Source organism: Saimiri boliviensis, chromosome 1, assembly GCF_048565385.1.
Source record: "Saimiri boliviensis isolate mSaiBol1 chromosome 1, mSaiBol1.pri, whole genome shotgun sequence".
Classification (NCBI taxonomy): domain Eukaryota; kingdom Metazoa; phylum Chordata; class Mammalia; order Primates; family Cebidae; genus Saimiri; species Saimiri boliviensis.
Genome location: NC_133449.1, coordinates 32897415 through 32917723, shown reverse-complemented (window position 1 = coordinate 32917723; position 20309 = coordinate 32897415). Strand labels below are relative to the sequence as shown.

General features: G+C 38.6%; 1 protein-coding gene across 11 annotated transcripts in view; it reads right to left on the bottom strand.

Moving 5' to 3' along the window:
* The window catches only part of LTBP1 (latent transforming growth factor beta binding protein 1), a 476883-nt gene that overhangs the window by 172388 nt on the left and 284186 nt on the right, over positions 1-20309 (bottom strand). For all 11 annotated transcript variants that reach the window (XM_039478754.2, XM_039478757.2, XM_039478764.2 and 8 more), the window contains 2 exons: positions 12582-12684; positions 7331-7402 (listed from right to left, as the gene is read on the bottom strand). In XM_039478754.2, the coding sequence (XP_039334688.1) occupies positions 7331-7402; positions 12582-12684 (175 nt within the window). The remainder of the gene's footprint in view (positions 1-7330; positions 7403-12581; positions 12685-20309) is intronic.

The following is a 20309-nucleotide window of genomic DNA, read 5'->3' as shown; positions in this document are numbered from 1 at the left end:
AAGACTATTGAGTTTCATTTAATAACAGACATGCCCCCTGAAAATAGGTACAATATCTTTTATTTTGTCCAAATAAAATGTGATTTCAGATGCACTCTGAGGAACTTTTTATCTAAAAGGAGCCTACGTCACCGTTAATTTAGCTAGAATTCAGTTTTGGTAATGAGTATTCTTGTGCCTCAATATTGGTTTCATTAATTTATTTTATTAAAGCAGAACAATGAGTATAATAAAATGATACTGAAAGAAAGTTATGTGGCCAGCTCTTTCCTATTTCCTTTAATTGGCTCATATGGAGTCAGCTAAAACTCAGCTAGTTGGAAGAGTGCATAAAGCAAATTGCATCCTGCTGATTCAACCTGATTTCATTACACTAAATTCTAAGGGCAGGAACAACATTTTACCCATCATTCATCACATACCTTCAGTCTATAGCTAGGAGTGCCCCAACAATTAATATTTCTGGAATACTGAGTCATTAAAAAGTCTTCGAGATGATCTACGAAGAAGGATTATACATACACCGAACTATAAAAGCGTAGATGTCTTTTAATTACATTTTAGCACGTGCTGAGGTACTGTGGTATTGCCCACAATATGCGCTAAAAAATGTAGAAAATAATACTAAGTTGATTTTATCCTTGTAAACTGAAACTGGTAAGTGATTTTAGTATGTCAAAAGAGATATTTACTTTTAATAAAAGGTTTCTTTCACTCAATAGACTGATTCCTCAAGTACTTTCAGAACCAAATTCTATTTCTGAAAGTTAGACTTATATCTAACTTTTTAAGGACTCACTTATAGCAAAATATGGAGAAGGGAGAGTACTCAGTACTTCTACTCAGGGAAGGACTGAGTGTTAAAGAAAAGTAGCATAGAAGTAGGAGCTCCTAGTATCATTTCCACAAAGCATTATTTCATTTAATTCTAGTTCTACATCGAACCTTTATAGCATAATAATCAAATGACAAATGCTGCTCTAGATCCATCAGAGCATATCACTGTATTGTTTGTTATGATAAATGAAGCAAATTATAACAATTCCATAATGCTGAGGGTAGCAAGGCAGATTTTGGAGCTCCATGTGTGTATACGTAATAAATCATTCCTTTGAAAAGATAATTGCAGTACCAGTAGAGAGGAGGGAAAAAACCAACTATGAAGGCAATTATTTGAAAGCTCCTCAAATTAATGTGTACACAGTTGGTTCTTTGTTACTGAGTGCACATTAGCAAATGTTGTTTCAGGACATTAGTTCACTTAGTTGAAGGAAGTAATGTAATTCTAGTTATTAACCACTTTAATTTTAAAAGTGCTTTGTAAACTGAGAAGACATTAGACTGTAAGAACAATGTGGAAGCCACAAGCAATTAGATGCTAAATGGGCTCCTTTTGAAAAACTTTAGGACAACAAAATCAAAAAGCTTCAAGGCTCTAGGAAAACTGAATGTACCTATGTAATGTGAGCAAGCTGATTTCATTTTACTGACCATCAATATCACAAAGGGAGTGAATTAAGCCCTTCTCTCAATAGATTATACCGAATGAAATCATATTATGAGTCAAACGCCTTTGTAATGTAATTTAGCAATGCCTCCTTGAGGCCCCATGAAACAGAATTCTGTGTGTTACTTCACTCTAGAATCGTTGCCAAAGAGTTTAACACTGGTTTACAAATATCCTCCTGAGACCTAAGCCAGGATTTGGTGTTACTGATAGACAGACCATCAGTGAATTGACTAAGGCAGAACCATCTAATATGCTCAGTATGAACAAAGTTTGCTGAGGGTCAGTCAGCCACACCAACAGAGGAAAATGCAAAAAAAAACTCAGGCAATTACTTGAATAATTCTCCATTCTAATTTGCAAAATAGATATCAAGTGATTAGTTGCAAATTTGCACTTCTACCACTTCTAAAGTGGTATATTTATGAATATAAATTGTTCAAAACATTGAATCAACCAGTAGAAGAAATATATTATATAACTTTCTCTCCCTCCCTCCTTCCTTTCTTCTTTCCTCACTTTCCTTCTTCTTTTTAGAGACAGAGTCTCACTTTGTTGCCCAGGCTTTAGTAGCAGTGGCACGATCACAGCGCACTGCAGCCTCGGACTCCTGGACTTAAGCAATCCTCCTGCCTCAGCTTCCAGTAGTTGGGATTACAGGCAGGAACCACCACCCCCAGTAAATTTTTATTTTATTTTTTGTAGAGACAGGGTCTTGCTTTGTTGCCCAGGCTGGTCTTAAATTCCTGGTCTCAAGCAGTCTTTCTGCCTCAGCCTCCCAAAGTGCAGGGAATACCGGCATGAGCTACTGTACCTGGCTGATAACCATCATTTTAAATTAAATAAAACAAAATTAATATTAATTGCTTTGACTTCTATTAAGTCCCACAACAGATGGCATATCTTCCAATTAGCTAGATTCTAAATTAGTATACTTTACTATCTCTCTCTCTATATATATATGCATACATACATACATACATATAATTGGTAAAGGTGGCCATAGGTTGTATGAGAGTATAACCCTGCTTGGGCTTATTAATTATCTGTGTAACCTTGGGAAAGTTATTTACTTTCTCTGTGTCTCAGTGTCTACTTGGGACTAATAATGCCCAAATCCCATAGGATTGTTTTGAAGATTAAACCAAATACATAGCATATGGACTAACCCACAGTAAATGATCAATAAATGTTAGTTGCCTTTCCCTAAAAGAGAACATGATGGTTGACAGCATAAGTTCGGCCTCAGTCTACTTTGGTTTCATTCCTACATGTAGCACTGATTAGCAAGATGCTGCACAAATGACTTAACCTCTCTAGGTCTCAATTTCTCCTGTAAAATGAAGTATAATAGTAACTACTTTAAAAAGAAATTTTAAAGACTAATGTAGATAACAGATATAAAGTGTTTATTAAACAAAGCATCTGGCACACAGTACATTTAGTTATAAAAAATCAAATTAATTTGTTAAATTATTTAGCTATTTCCCTCTTTATAAGTTTAGGACTACTGGGCTTACAAACAACATAGTTTATCATGAATCATTAAAAATATGTTGGTTTTATTTGTAAGTCATTGGTACTTAACCAACTAAAATAAAGCTATAGTAAGCCTCTTATCTCATCAATAATAAATGAACTCTTTCTTCATCCACATCAAATCTGTTTTTTTTTTTTTTTTGAGATGGAATCTTGCTCTTCCCCCAGGCTGGAGTGCGGTGGTACTACCTTGGCTCACTGCAACCTCTGCCTCCCAGACTCAAGCGATTTCCCTGCCTCAGCCTCCTGAGTAGCTGGGACTACAGGCAAGTGCCACCATGTCTGACTAATTTTTTGTATTTTAGTAGAGATGAGTTTCACCATGGCCAGGATGGTCTCGATGTCCTGACCTCATGTTCCGCCCACCTCAGCCTGCCAAAGTGCTGGGATTACAGGTGTGAGCCACCACGCCCAGACGATCAAATCTATTTTTTTAAAATTGAGACTCTGGATCCTTGATCTTTGAGAAATCATAGCGTGTCAGGAAAAGAGAAAGGTGAACAACAACATATAATGTGAATAATTCCAAAACAGAGTAAGAGGAAATCCTACCACTGTTTGGGGGACTCTCACAGTGGTTTTCACTGAGGTGTGGCATGGAACATTAAGTAGGAGACTGATCTTCAGGCCAAAAAGAGGCTTCTATATTTTCTGTTTAGAGGTACTATGTTAACTTTAAATAGACTATGAAAAGTTAAACTGTTAGATTCCTGATTGCTCTAGGAATTATAAAATAAATGGTCTATTAGTAACCACAGATATTGTAATTCCTAGAGCAATCCCTTTAAAATAATGCAACAAGGCCAGGTACAGTGGCTCATTCCTGTGATCCCAGCACTTTTGGAGGCCAAGACGGGTGGATTGCTTGAGGCCAGGAATTTGAGATCAGCCTGGCCAACATGGTAAAACACCATCTCTACTAAAAATATACAAAAATTAGTTGGGTGTGATGGTGCACACTTGTAATCCCTGCTACTCAGGAGGCTGAGGCAGGAGAATCGCTTGAACCCAGGAGGCAGAGGTTGCAGTGAGCTGAGATCATGCCACTGTACTCCAGCCTGGGCAACAAACAAGACTCTGTCTCAAAAAAAAAAAAAAAAAAAGGTAAAATAATGTAAAAAGGCTTTAGTAAAAAGCCAACAGATAAATTTAAATGGAATTCTAAGGAAAGGGAAAGAAAAGTACAAAAATTTCCTGATCAGACAAAGATGTTTAGGTAGACCTAAATCTAACCATATCAGTAATTATAAGGTAGGAGATCAGCAGGACTTATTTTCTGAGCACTAATCATTACCCTGCTAATCAAAACAGGATGTAGCAGAAAAAAAACGGCCAGAACCAGCTGATGGCCATGAAGGCAACCTCACTGCTCATTAGCATAAAGACACTCCCATCAGCACTATGACAGTTTACAAATGCCATAACAGTGACATAGAAGTTATCTTACATGGTTTTGGGAACTCCCATATTTATTTTCTAGAATTTATTTAATTTATTAAGAGTAGGTATTAAATATTGCTAGCCAGCAATTTACCAGGACTGTAAATTCATTTAATTTATTAAGAGTTGGTATTAAATATAGCTAACCAGGAATTTACAGGCACTGCTGCTCCAGATGGCTACTGTTGCTCTATGCTGCTGCTGCTGCTACTACACTGGGCCAGCCCACCTGTGGGATAGCCCTGATCTGTCTATGGAGCAGCCATTCTGCTATACCTGCTACTCTAATAAACTTGCTTTTTTTCAGTGCTGGCTCAGCCTTCTTTCCCGAGCAAAGCCAAAAACCCTCTCAGGGTAGGCCCCAGTTTTGAGGTATGACTGCATCAATAACTTTAGATTATACTGCAATAAACACCCTATTAAGAGGCAGAAATATCAGAAAGTAGAAAAGAAGCAAGACTCAACTACATGTTGTCTATAAGACACCCATTGTAAAGGTTAAAAAAAAAACAACTACCACAGACTGAAAATTGCCAGACATGAAAGAAAAAATCCATTCTATAATCATAGCAAGCAATTTTAACACCTCTCTCAGCAAGTGATAGAACAATAAAATTTTCACAAGTATTTGGATATTAAGCAATACATTTCTAAATAATCCATGGGTCAATAATAAAATCAGGATAATTTTTAAAAATTGAACTTACTACAGCATCAGTCACAATAGCCAATATACAGAATCAACCTAGTTGTCCAACAATAGATGAATGGATTAAAAAAATGTGGTGTATATACACAACAGAATACCGATCAATCATAAAAAAGAATGCAATCCTGTTATCTGTGTAACATGGATGGAACTGGAAGACATTATGTTGAGTGAAATAAGCTAGGAACATAAAGTTAAATACCACATATTCTCACTCATATGTGGAAGCTAAAAACAGTTGATTTCATTGAAGTAAAAAGTAGAACAGAAGATAACTACAGGCTGGGAAGGGTAGAGGGAAGGTGAAGATAAAGAGAAATTTGTTAAAAGATACAAAATGACAGCTGATAGAGTTTGGCTCTATCCCCATCCAAACCTCATCTTGAATTCCACGTATTGTGGGAGGGACCTGGTGGGAGGTAATGAATCACGGGGACAAGTCTTTCCCATGCTGTTCCTGTGATAGTGAATAAGTTTCACAAGATCTGATGGTTTTATAAAGAGGCGTTTCCCTGAACAAGTTCTCTTTTTTTGCCTGCTGGCATCCATGTAAGATGTGACTTGCTTCTCCTCGGCTTCCACCATGATCGTGAGACTTCCCCTGCCATGTGGAACTGTAAATCCAATTAAACCTCTTTCTTTTATAAAATGCCCAGTATTGGGTATGCCTGTATCAGCATTGTGAAAATGGACTAATACAACAGCTAAACAGGAGGAGTAAGTTCTAGTGTTCTATAGCACTGTAGGATGACTACACTTACCAGTAATATATTATACAATTACCAGTAACATATTCTAGTGTTCCATAGTGCTGTAGGATGACTACAGTTACTAGTAATATATTATACAATTACCAGTAATATATCCTAGTGTTCCATAGCACTGTAGGTGACTACACTTACCAGTAATATATTATACAATTACCAGTAACATATTCTAGTGTTCCATAGTGCTGTAGGATGACTACAGTTACCAGTAATATATTATACAATTACCAGTAATATATCCTAGTGTTCCATAGCACTGTAGGATGACTACAGTTACCAGTAATGTATTATATAATTACCAGTAATATATCCTAGTGTTCCATAGCACTGAAGAATGACTACAGTTATCAGTAATATATTATACAATTACCAGTAATACATTCTAGTGTTCCATAGTGCTGTAGGATGACTACAGTTATCAGTAATATATTATACAATTACCAGTAATACATTCTAGTGTTCCATAGTGCTGTAGGATGACTACAGTTACCAGTAATATATTACCAGTAATATATTATATAGTATCAAATGGGTAGAAGGAAGACACACTGAATGCTCCAATTATAAATGTTCAAGATGATGGATTTGCTAAATACCCTGATCTGATCATTATACATTTTATGTATCAAAACATCACTACATACTCCATAAATATGTATAATTATTATATGCTGATAAAAAATAAAAGGAAATAATTCTTTTACAACTTAAAGATAATAAGTATATGATACAAACTTAAGGAATGTTAAATTGAGAAATCTAGACAGATAGAAATTTACAGCCTTTTATTTATATTCCAGAAAAAGAAAGGCTGACATCAATGACCTAAGTATGCATCTAAAGAAATTAGAAAACAGTAGCAATTGAACAAAAAGGTAGAGAAAAAGAAAACAAAGATAAAAAATTAGTGAAATAGACAAATGTTTTAAACAAAGCAAATAACTGACTCTTTGGAAGAAAAAACTGATAATACTGATAAACTACTGGCAAGCCTAATTCAAGAAAAACAAATATGAAACAAATAGCAATGTAACTAAAAGGGATGGGGGTTGCTATAGGAATTAAAAAGAAAACAAGAGCACTATTAGAAAAACACTTCATATTAATAAATTTGAAATTTTGGATAAAATGACACTTTCTAAGATAATACAGATTATTCAAACTGACACAAAGTAGTTAGTGGCGGTAAAGCAATTTCAATAACCATACTTTAAACTTATTTCCTTTTATTTCCTTAGCCAAAAGGAGTGAACATGAGGTGGTTCACTGGGGCAGGCTGGGTGAATGAGCAAGTCATGGCAAATAACTCAAGTTTCAAAAAAGCCAAAACAATTATTGAGTCCACATCAATGTATTCATTAGTCTTACCTTGGCAAAAGGTGTTGTTAACCCGCTTATAACCTGGTAGGCATTCCATCATTTGGTTGTATCCATGATAAGCTGTAAGGGAAGAAATGCTTTGTTACACACACAGTTTAAATTTTTGTATTTTAAGTTTCTCTGTTTCGACGTGCACATATTTCCAAGTTACTAATACTAACATCCTCATCCTTGATATACAAAGAGAAACCAGAAGCACTGAAAGTCTCTTGTGGCCTTATAAGTGATATCTAAAGTCTAAATGGAATTCAGATATCCTTAGGCTTCAGATATCACTTGTAAGGCATCAGCAGACTTACTTATTCATTTACTATATAAGAAACCAATACCAATGTATATCTCTATAATTTCTTTCCTATTCTGCTTATTTTGCAGGATATTTCTTATTTTGCAATAGATCAAGTCCCAAGAAGTTATCAGTAAATCTGTATTATAACTGAAAGAATCCTAAGATTGTTGTATATGTTCTTCTAATTAGTGATCACATATTTCTATTACGAAGGGTCTACTTCTCTCCAGTGAGGTGCTTCAGGGTTTGGATTTTCTTATCCATTGTAGGTAGGGTTACTACACGTCCTGGAAAATTCTGGGTGATGTCTGTTACTCCAACAAAGTTAATTAACAGTACTTTACTCCCCGAAGTCTCCCAGTTTAGACAATAAATTATACACTCATCCTAATTACTGGCTCAGGTATCCCAGTCAGGAGATGATTCTTACTATTATGAACCTGAGAAGAATAGGCAGGTGATGAGAGGAAGTCAGAAAATTAAAAGGGCTACACTCAGAATATGCAAACAACACAAATGTTGCAATTACCAACTTCTCAACAAAACCCTATTTCCTGAGATTCTCATACTCTAGTGTGAGACCTGAGAGGCCACTTGGCATAGTAGATGCAGCCAAAGTTTTGGGATGTGGCAGACGTGGGTTTCAAATCCTCTTCCTATCAATAGCTGTGACCTTGGGAAACAAGCCTCTTGGGTTTCACACAGAAATTCTATACAATGAGGGCAATTCCCATCTACTGATCAGGGAAGCGTGCTTCTGCAGTTTAGAGAGAATTCATAAAAAATGTCTACCAGGACCTAAGAGTGATAAGCACTCCCAAAATGTCAAATGCCATTGCTATGTCCTGCAATAAGGAATTCGTCTATTAAGAGGAGACTGTGCAACAGAAAACAAGTTATAATCAAAATGGGATGAATGCACAGACCACTAGAAAAGACTTGAAAGAGGAATAGAAGGGGAAAGTAGAATAAAAAGGAAAATTTTCTTTTAAAAAATGAAATTATTTCAGCTGCCTTATATGCTCTTCATCTGTTACCACTAAAGGAACAGGGTGAATATGTACTAGGATGTCCCTCTTCTCCTTCCATTCTTTTCTTTGCTGTTTTTCCCCTCTCTTCAGATTCCCCTGGATGGCTAAAAAAGAAGATCAAAGTGAGGCATCTGGGAAAGACAAATTAAAAGAGGGGAGATGTTGGCATGTGGGAGTCTCCCATTCAGCCCCTTAGCCTCACGTCTGTCTAGTCCCATAGACCTCTGGAACAGGCTTCCTGCAGAGATTGTGGGATCTCTGGCTGCAAATTCTTCAAAGACAAAAGAGATGGATATTAACTTGTTTTAGAAGTTTCAACAGTCATCGACTTCAAGGCAGTGAGCCAGATCAGGCAATCTCTTACAGTCCTCAGCTTACGATTTTACATTCATTTTCTTCTCAAAAGTTTTAAAGGACAAGTGATTTGTTCATGCTAAGCACATTTCTAATGGGTCACAAACGATTTAATGAAATCATTTGCAGATTTAAAATTAAGTTTTCACAGTAAAAATGAGCAAAAAGGAAAGGTCTTTCTGTATGTGGCTAAACAAAACCTTTAAATGTTAAATAAAAGCCACTTGAAAACTAAAGTTTGAACTAGTTTGAGTGAAAAAAAAAGAGGCGTGGAACACAAAACCATAGTGTAGAAAGCCAAGGAGACTCTGCTTCCGTCCAAACTGAATATGATTTAGAGAGGAGTCCCAACCAAGGAAAGGAAAACTTTTTAAATGACAGAGGAAGAATGTGACCCTGAGTGTGTTTCTTGGGAGTGAGTCACTTAAGACGGCACAAACAGAATAAATGTCAAGATATTAACAGTTTACTTCATTCATAGTCCACATTGCCCTTCCTGAAGTGAAAGCAGTCTCTTCAAGTTTATACATTAGAGGAGCCCATATATGGATTTATTTTCATCAACACTTAGTGAAAAGTGACAGCAACTTTGCACTTTCACTTTCAACTAAGTCCTTATCGAGAGAAAAACACGGAGCTCACAAACCATAGAAAGCAATGAACTCATCCTAGATTTTAAAAATGATGCAATTCTAGACAAAAATGACAAAAGGTCAAGAGTGGAAGTTAGGGATTAAAAAAAAAAAAGGCAGCAGGAGTCTCTTGACCCTTAATGTCTATCACATTCCTGCTCCTTTGGGGTTTAGACAAGAGAGAAAAGAGAAGCAGCTAAGCAGAAGACACACAAAGAATGGGGTAAATGAAAAAGAAAAATAAGAAAGACAGAGAAAGTATTTAATATTAGAGAACATAAGCTTGCCCCAAAACAAAGTTCTAAGAACCTAACTTCCCTCATCCTTAATCCTTAGACCTAACAGTGAAAACAGATCATCCTCCTCGATATTCCTACAGACAGACATAGCAAATGAAGAAAAGGCAGGCTAAAAAAAATAAAGATGGTACTGCCTTTTCAATGTTTTAGGTATAGATTCCTGTTTAATGATCATATGACTCAACAGCAAATGAAAGAGCTAGGAATTAAACTCAGGTCACCGAACTTCAAACACTAAAATTTTTAAATCATACCAAATGTATCATAGATATCCCTTTGGTCAGTTTGCCAAAATAATTGTAAGCAAATGGATCTTCCAGTGAGGAAGAACTATCACACTCAACCTACTTCCTGGAAATCCACATTGCAAGTGACTATTGAATCAGCTTAGAATATCTACTTGGAACATTCTCTCAGTACTGAAATATGCTTATTTTTGTGGCTTATGTTTGTGAATGAAGAATTCATTAATTATAAGGAACTTTAGTGAGCATTTCCACAAGTTAGTCTTCTAAAAAATCAGAGTAGCATCAACGAAATACATAAAATTAGCTTTCTTAGGCATTTAGAAAATCTGTATCTTGTGAGGCAAAGAAGTCCAAATGAAAGACAATTATTTAAAATGAATTGTTACACCGGTAGAAGAACAAAATAGTATTAGAAAGAGATATGGAACACTAATTTCCAGATGGCAAATTCTAGATTGAACAGAGAGGTTTAAAAGGCAGTTAAGAATATCAATCAAGCCGGGCGCGGTGGCTCAAGCCTGTAATCCCAGCACTTTGGGAGGCCAAGGCGGGTGGATCACGAGGTCGAGAGATCAAGACCATCCTGGTCAACATGGTGAAACCCCATCTCTACTAAAAATACAAAACATTAGCTGGGCATGGTGGCGCGTGCCTGTAATCCCAGCTACTCAGGAGGCTGAGGCAGGAGAATTGCCTGAACCCAGGAGGCGGAGGTTGCGGTGAGCCGAGATCGTGCCATTGCACTCCAACCTGGGTAACAAGAGCAAAAACTCCGTCTTAAAAAAAAAAAAAAAAAGAATATCAATCAAATCAACAGATATTTAAGAAGAGTAATCAAATATTATTCACTTAGAGCAAATGGGAAATTTCTTGCAGCATAAAGAATAAAAAACTATAGAAACTTCAGTTACATGAGGTAAAGAAAGATGACTGACAAAAATATCACTTGCTCTCTTAGAAAAAACATGATGAATAAGGGTCAGAAAGCTCAAATTAAACCAAGTAACCTCTGTCTCTAAAAAGTATTTATGGCCAGGCACAGTAGCTCATGCCTGTAATCTCAGCATTTTGGGAGGCTGAGGCGGGTGAATCACCTGAGGTCAGGAGTTTGAGACCATCCTGGTCAACATGGTGAAACCCTGCCTCTACTAAAAATACAAAAATTAGCCAGGCGTGTGGCAGATGCCCGCAATCCCAGCTACTTGGAAGGCTGAAGCAGGAGAATCACTTGAACCTGGGAGGCAGAGGTTGTAGTGAGTTGAGATTGTACCATTGCACTCCAGCCTGGTCGACAAGAGTGAAACTATATCTCAGGAAAAAAAAAAAAGTATTTGGCTGGGCGAGGTGGCTCACATCTGTAATTCCAGCACTTTGGGAGGCTGAGGCAGGTGGATCACGAGATCAGGAGATCAAGACTATCCTGTCCGACATGGTGAAAACCCGTGTCTATGAAAAATACAGAAATTAGCCAGGCGTAGCAGTGCACACCTGTAGCCCCAGCTACTCAGGAGGCTGAGGCAGGAGAATTGCCTGAACCCAGGAGGCGAAGGCTGCAGTGAGCCGAAATCATGCCTCTGCACTCCAGCCTGGGCAACAGAGTGAGACTCTGTCTTAAAAAAAAAAAAGTATTTATTAGAAATCAGAAATCAGTTATTCAGAGTTAATATTACATTGAAAAACTAAAGCTGAAAACTGTTTCTGGGAAGAGAGTATAGGTACTAGTAAGATGTAAACCTGATTTATTCAAATCAACATGTTCTGAAAAATACTTTAAAAACAGATCAAAGCCTGTGGGTGTTAATATAGATTAATGTTGTTGAGGTCCTTGACAGCTTAAAACCAGTGTCAGCAAGAAAGGGAAAGGACTGTGTCCTAGCGATTATAAATTTCCCTTTCACAAACCAACCACCAATTATTTCTCCATTTTAGCTTTCCTTTTAATGAAATTTGAAAACCGATAACAAAAACTACAATGTAAGTTGTGGATATTAATAAAAATCTCATTTTAGGAATTTAAACCTAAGAAATAACAACTGCACTGACTTTTTATAGGGTTTGAAACATTTATTTACCATTTTAAAGGAGATCTTATTTTCTCTTCCCCTGAGACAAAACATCTATTTTAGCTCATTACCTCTTTAAGACTTTTTTCCCCATAAGTAATCCAACTAGAGAGGGTAATTAATAACTGTGCTGATTACAAAAGAATTGACATGAAAACTTTGGCAGACTTGCAAATTTTCTGGAAATGCATATTATAGCACTACATTCCAGAATTCAGTAGGAGAGTTCTTTGAAAGTCTAATGTTGCCTCATCATTAAAGGAATAATCATAAGAACAGATATGCTACATTAACCTGCAAAGGAGTGAGGAAAAATTACTTACATGGTTTCTTTGGGCATTTCTGGCATTTGTTAAAGCCCCAGGAGGTACCCACAGTTCCACAGCAGTCCTCTTGCTTTGAAAGGCCAGGGAGCGCTTTACCACACTGCAATGATTAGGTGTGAAATATGAAGGTTAACTCAGTGCAGGATGCCCAGCCCCAGAGCACTGCTGTACCTCACAGTCACACTATAAACCAGTTCCCTTGTTATCGACACAATTAGAAAGGAAAAAAACTATAAAACTTGGAAAGAAAATACCAGGACAGAAATCAATGCAACACCAAAATGAACAAGCACATTTCCACATGAGAGCACCTCGGTGTTTCCAGTCCTAAGACAACCTGTCACCGATCAAAGTACTTTGTACAACTTACATTTCCAATGCCTTTTTTTCCTTAATAAGACCCTCGTAGTATATAAGATCAATATACTTTTTAGATTTCAGTTGTATCTGTCTGTTTAAATCTCTCGTGTGGATCATCAGGGAACAGAATTCTAAGGGTGTGGCAGGTGTGTAAAATGTGAGAAGGTGGCACAAGTCCCACCTACAAGAGCCTTCTGGTCTTCCTATAACCCCAAGGCCTGGGCACAGACAGGACAGAAGAAACAATTGCTGGCTGGGCCTGATCAGCTCTAGCAGAGATGAAGCCTCCAGGCAGCCAAGTGTTCTGACCCAGGGAGGTCAGCCAAGCTAGGAAGGTGCCAACATGGTTAAGCAAGACCAGCTTGAGCAGACAGAAAAGCAGGACTTAAAGGCTACTGGTACAATGTTGGCTGTCCAGTGTTAAGACCAGGCAAGACTCCTGGTCAACCACAGGAAGTGAGAAAAAGCTGAGAGGCAGGGCCCTGAAGTTGGACCACCTCCGTGGGGCAAAAGCGCCTAAGAAAACAGATCCTGCTCTGTGGACCCAGCCAGAGGCCAGCCTGAGAGAGGGGCACCTGGCTCTCCACCGCTACCGGGCAGGCTAAGCCCACAGCCCACATTTTTGTCTTCTGTGCAAACGCAGAGCATCCGAAAGGGTTATTCTACCTTCCTTGCCTCAACCTCTACAAAAATCCAACCAACAGTTTCCGGAATTGTCTTTCCAAAGACAAATCTGATCACATTATTCTACTGATTAAAAACCTTCACTGACTCTCAATGTCTGAGAATGGCACATTCTAGAATGACCTATAAGGCCCTTCCTATTCCCACCTGAAGCAATCTCTTTTCCTCTTCCACCTCTATCCTTCAGACATACCAAAGGGCTCTTTATTTTCTCAACAAACCATGTCTTTCCAAAAGGAGCATGTCTCCCTGGGACACCCTCTCCTTTTATCTTTCCCAGAATAAACTTTATTCACCCCGTGAGATGTATTAATAGAGCTGAAGAACCACCCTCTATCTCCTTTATTCCAGTGAGTTCCTGCCTCCTCTTTACCCCACAGCACTCTCTATATAGTCTACTGCCCCAGCGGTGCATTTTAGTTATATACTTATGTGCCTTATGTTTATACTCCAAGACACAGTACACATCGCCAATGCTCAGGAAATGCTGAATGAATGCATGAAGTAAGGAACAAACAACCTAGGGAACTAAGAAACAAGCTAGTTGTGGGCCATCCCAGGCGAGCAATGGCTATGTGAAAACCAATGGAAGTTTGGCATCCACACCCCAGGCTAGTGAGCAGAGTGTGGCGACAGAAGCAAGTGGCGGTCCTCAGAAGGGCAGCAGGTAGTAGACACCAGTCACCCTGGCAGGCCTTCAGGGGTAGCGTTTCCTTCCCGCCAGGTCCAAGCATGCAGCATTCTGATTGAGGCTCTAAGTGACTACATATCCAAATTATACAACAAGATCAAACCACAGAAGGCCCAGCTAAGTTTTAGTTACATCATAGCTTTGATGTTCTAAGGTTTTATTATTTTAATGATTTCAACAGGATGCTGTGTGCTCTCCAACAGCAGTATACCACAGTGATTAAAAATGTGACTCAGGAGTTAGAGAGGCCTGGGTATGAATTCTGGCTACAGGACTTCCTACATGCATTATCTTGGTCATTTTCTTATCCATAACACAGAATACATAACAGTACCTTTCTCATAGGGTCGTGAAACGTGAAAGAAAAAAGGCATGTGCAATGCTGAAGGTTATAACTGAGCACTTACATGTCAGGTATCATTACCATTATCATTATTATTATAGATAAAAGCTCTCTACTCCAGACATCCCAATTGAGACCCCTAATGTTGGATTCCCCAGGGAGTAGAAGGCGTGTGAGTAGATTGTAAATGGTCCTGTCAATCAAACGGGTTAGTCTAATTACCCTCTTGAAAGTAGCAGACTCCCTAAGAAATGGTCCTCTGAGACAAAATGAATTTTCCTGATATAAAAGCTGGTGTTAAAGACATTCTGAGTTAAGCAAAAGTAGGTATACCAAAACAATTGCTCTTTTTTTTAGATGACACTGAAAAGACACATACTTCTGGGGAAGGCACTGTTAAACGCCCTAGTGTTAAGTCAGTAAAGCCGAAGGCCACTGCATCTCATGAAATGGGGGCAGTAACTCCTGCAGACACGTGGCATGCATTCCTTGAGAGAGATAAGGAAACACTCTCACAAAACCACCCAACTGGATAAACAATGAGTGACGCTGTGTGCCAGACGCCAACGCACTGACTCGGGGAAGTCTGTTTGAAGACAGGACTCTCAGCGAAGTGTTTTACCACGTGCAGTGTGGGAAAGGCCTCGAGGCTGGAACAGCGGCAGGGCCGCAGATGAACAGTCTCAGACATGGGGGAAGACTGGACCGAAAAAACGTGATAAAGAGGTAGGTGGGTAGGTAGTCAGAGAGACGGAGAAACAGACATGCACACTCAGAGGAGAGGGGAGACAGACTCCACATGAGAACAAATGGGAAGCTGAGAGAAGATGCACACATATTTGGGGCTGGAATCAGGTAGTTTCTATACTTCTTGAGCTTAATCACGAAAGGTGTAACCCTGAAATATGAAGGCCAGAAGGGAGGAAAAGGGAACAACAACCCAGGCCTAAGACTGGGAACAAATGATTCTGTAGAAACACAGAGGTCCCCACTGCTGCAACCTGGGTGCCAAAGGGTGCTTTGCATTTATTTCCAGTTTTATAAATCAGTTGGGTTTATGTAAGACACCAGTTCACATCATATGCAGATCATTCTTGTACCGGACCCTTTAGATTCGTCTCCTAATCAAGCAAAACACTCAACACTTGCTGATTTTATATGCTCAAAATGTTAGTAGCAGTTAAAATCCAATTTTCACCTTGGATTCCTAGACTGTTTTATTTGGTAGGGCAAAAATAAATCATTTTTTCTCAACTGGGCTTCCAGAGAGGTACAAGGTTTTCATTACATGATTCAGGCTCCTTTATCCCATGGCTTTGTTTTTGCAGGTCCACAGCCAAGAGCAGCATAAGCCATCCAAATTGATTAAATAAATGGTACGGTAGGTGGTACCACAACACTGTGTGTGTCTTAAAATTGGGTCTGCACAGTGTAAGAATAAGCTACAAGAAATGAAGTCACAGTTATAACAAGGCTCAAAGTTCTACATATGCCCTTCAGTTATTTAACTATGAAGAGGCCAGAAACTCCATCTGAGAGATCTTTGTGGCCATACTCAGGGTTCTCACCCAAGAGACCACTGAATGCCACAGGGCCTCACCTGGATGTAGGAAATGGCTAGACGAAAAGAAGGTAGAGAGATCTTCTCTCTCCCACACCAAAAGGCCACACTGAAGAGAAGCACATGGAATAGGATGAGATCAGCTTTCAGAAAATTCTTATCTATGATTGCTAGATTCTGCTTTTCGGTGAGACGTAATCAATCACATAGATACAGATGCACGCTAACTATATTTTTATGCACAGATTTAAGGTGATTTTTTTTTACATAAAAACACAAGTTGAATTCTTCCTTTGTCAATTATTCACTACATTTACATAGAAAGACTTATCATTTCAGGATGTGTCTTACAAATAAGCAATCCTGGAGAAATGTGATAAATTTACAACTCGATATTTAGCTAAGTCAAGTCCAAAACAAAAATTCTATCCAGTCAAACAAGTTACAGTGCCTCAAAACGCTCATGCAAACTTGAGCTGCAGATTAAGGGGCATTACAACCCTACAACCCCACTACAACCCTTGGCTGCCAGGATTCAGCCCATGCACGACCTAGCTGAAGCCATGCAAGCAGAGAAATGAAAGTTCTGGTGATCAGGTCTTGTGAGGATCCGCTGAGGACAGGAGGAACGGTGAGCCTGCATGCAGACACGATGGCAGTGTTCGGATACACTGAGCAGGATGAAGCCTGTTAGGTGATAAAGGTCCAGGGTGGGATCTCTGATCCAAAATGCTTGGGACTACAGGTATTTTGGATTTCAGTTATTTTCAGATTTTAGAATATTTACCTGTTGAGCATCCCGAATCCAAAAATGCATAATCTATAATGTTCCAATGAGCATTTCCTTGGAGTGTCATGCTGATGCTCAAAACATTTTGGATTCTGGAGTGTTTCAGATTTCAGATTGTTGGATTTGGGGTGCTTAACTTGTACTGGGAGGACTAAAGGCTACAAATCATAGAAAGAGAGGAGTTGACCTCACGAAGTAGATCTTTTCAACAGTTAATGCTCCTAAAGATGGAAGATACTGACTTCACTAGAAGCTGACCACGGAATACCATCTCTCAACGATGCCCAGGATACGAAGCAGATGACCTTTACGATCTGCAAGGTCTAAGGTTCTGTGATTACATTATTCCATCTAGGAAACACAGTTACTACACACCACAGCAAAATTCAAGCGTTTCTACTGCTCTCACATCTGTAATAGGGCTGCATCTGGGCAGATGCCCTCCTAACCACCTCCTGTTGTCTTATCTCCTCCTCTCTCATTTCCACATCTCCAGAGTTGCTCGCCCTGCCTGGGCCTTTCACTACAGGACTTATACAAATAAGGCAAAAGAAAGATAAACAAACAAAGCTATTCCCAGTCCCAATCCACCAGTGCACTGGTCATGATTCCTGGAACACTGAGTGCATGAAAACAACTTTTTGACCCCTCCCTATGTCATATCTGTATGAATACTGTGATTCAGATGGCAAGGCTATTCAAGAATCATTACGATTATTCCACAAATATCCATGTTACTGTATTTATAACACAAAATTACTGTAATAGTGAAAAAACCTTTAATTTTGAAGCTCGCTGTCAAAAATTTCAGATTGCAGGGAAATGTATGTATCTAAATCTTGGCTTGATTGGGAATACATACCTTTAGACTTTAATATCATTTTTGAGGTAATACCATAGCACTTCCCTGATATTCAAAGTTGGGCTGTAATCATAGTCACTTATACATCTGCCTGTCAATGTGAGAAGAAAAATAGTTCAAAACTTATCATTTGGTAAGCAAGGCTTACAATGTTTGTCAATTTAAAACTCACCACTGGAATTGCTTCAGAGATAAATAATGATTTGAAGAGATTGTGATAGATGTTGGAGTATGGTTTCATAAGGTTTTATAAGATTTAATTTTCAGATATAAAAATTGCTGCTCATTCCAAGAGTGTTTACTGCACGGTGAAGAGTCCTGGGGAAGGAGGATCCAGCAGTGGGGGTAAGAAAAGAGTGCTAACTGGAATCATTAGACTTGGATTAAAATCCCAGATACTTCTTACTAGCAGCGAGAACTCTGGCAGATCATCCAACCTCTAAGCCAGTAATCCCAAACCCAAAGGATTGTGAGATTAAATGCTGCTTGTCCAATCACAGATACTGTGACTGCATCAGCCTCTGTGTAGGGATTAGGAAAGGGCAGCTCTAGGATGTGACCTGCACCAGGACATAGAGTTTGATGAACAGAGCACAGGCGGACTCCAAGCCCCAATCATCCTCCTCAACTGGTGTCTGGTGTGGGTAAAACCTACAACCAGCATTCAAATACTGGCCATTTGATAAACTCTCAGGACACATTTATTAAAAGATATTTAACTATGAAAAGGGCCACTCCATAAAGACAGCCACATGTCAGGGACCTATTATTTAATCTTACTATTTCAAACACTAGAAAAGTGATAAACTGAAATACTCTTGTGAATTACCTTCATCACATATACATAACTCGTTTATTATGCTATGAAGGACTATTATACAATGAGGTATAAAGTATTTTAAAGTTTGAGTCAAGAACATCTTTCAGAGCCAAAGGAGCAAATAAACAGAACTTGAAATGTTAAAAGTGATAGAGATTTCAAAAAATACTTGTAGAGATTGCACTGAGGGAAAGCATGAAATAAAATGGAAGTCTGATTCATTCTAACTCTTGCAAGAGTAAGCAGGACTGTGTTTAGGCAAGAACTGAAACAAGGAAGTGACTCAATGGCTCTACTGGGGAGAGAGATTCCAAAGAGATGGAACAGCTCTAGCTAAGCAAGAGATCAACCACCACCTGGGAGAGGAGCCAGTGGGCAATGGGGGAGGGTCAATATGAAGGAACAGGGAGTGGGTGTGCAGTCAGAGCAGAGGCAGAGCTAAACCATGGAGTGTTTTCCAAATTTCAGATTAGACGCACAGTTGGATATAAAAATCAACCAGGAAACAGGGGAAAGGAAGCTTCATAGTTCCTCTTCTCAAAGCAAAAAAGTCTGTATTGCTTCCAATTAAAGAATTAGCGTCTTTGAAAGAATGTTAAGTAAAGAAAAGACCGATGAGGTGGAGGGAAAGGAGAGAGAGATCAATGTTTTTAAAAAGGTAAAGTATTCTATACCCAGTACCTTCCCTGAAATGTAAAAAAGAATTACCAGGATAAAGTATATCATTTACAGGTAGGAAAAGGAAGAAATTGTATTGGAGATAAACATGATCAGGAATAATGAGAGGATGAAAAATTGAAATTAGTTGATTAGAGGCCCACTGGCTTTACTTTTTCTCAAACACACAGCAGAAAGGAGTGAAGCTCAGCATGAATAATCTCTTATCTCAACAAATGCTGTCCAGCCACAGTAAAAGACTTTTAAACACAAAGCAAATCCCCTAACATCTACTTGCCTTGCAGCATTAACACATTATGAACAGGAAACGGACTTTTCTGCACAAGCACATTCCCCTTGACCTCAGTGAAAAGTAGTCTAAGGATGACCCATAACTGAGTAAATGGCAAGAGGACAGCTTTTGAAAATAGACAAACATTCACATCCTCCCTTTACCTCTTACCGCCTCCATGACTATAGGCAAAACTCTCAACTTCTCTCTGCCTATTGCGTCCTCTATAAAATGGAACCAGAGACATCCATTTTTCATAAAACTCTGGAGTGGACAGAGACAACACATGCGAGACAGACTCTCCATGAGATAGCCATATAGCCAGGCCCCACTGGGCTTTCGATCAGTATTAGATCTCTTCCCTCAAGCTCCTTCTTTAAAAACCTGGGCTTAATTGACAAAAGAACGATTAATCTAATAGTTATTTGATATACAATGTCCCAGATTCAACTTACAGAGATGTACAAAATAAACAAGTTAGATATAAAATATTCTTAAGATCTTGCTAAAAATATTCAGGTTTTCTCAAAAGTGCTCTGGCTAAGAAAGAAATGAATGAATAAATGAGTAAATGCTGCAGAGGACATGTAATTATGTGGATTTCATTTTAATTCTGCTCAAGGAGCACAACATGGTATCATGGAATTCTAATAATTCGACTTGTA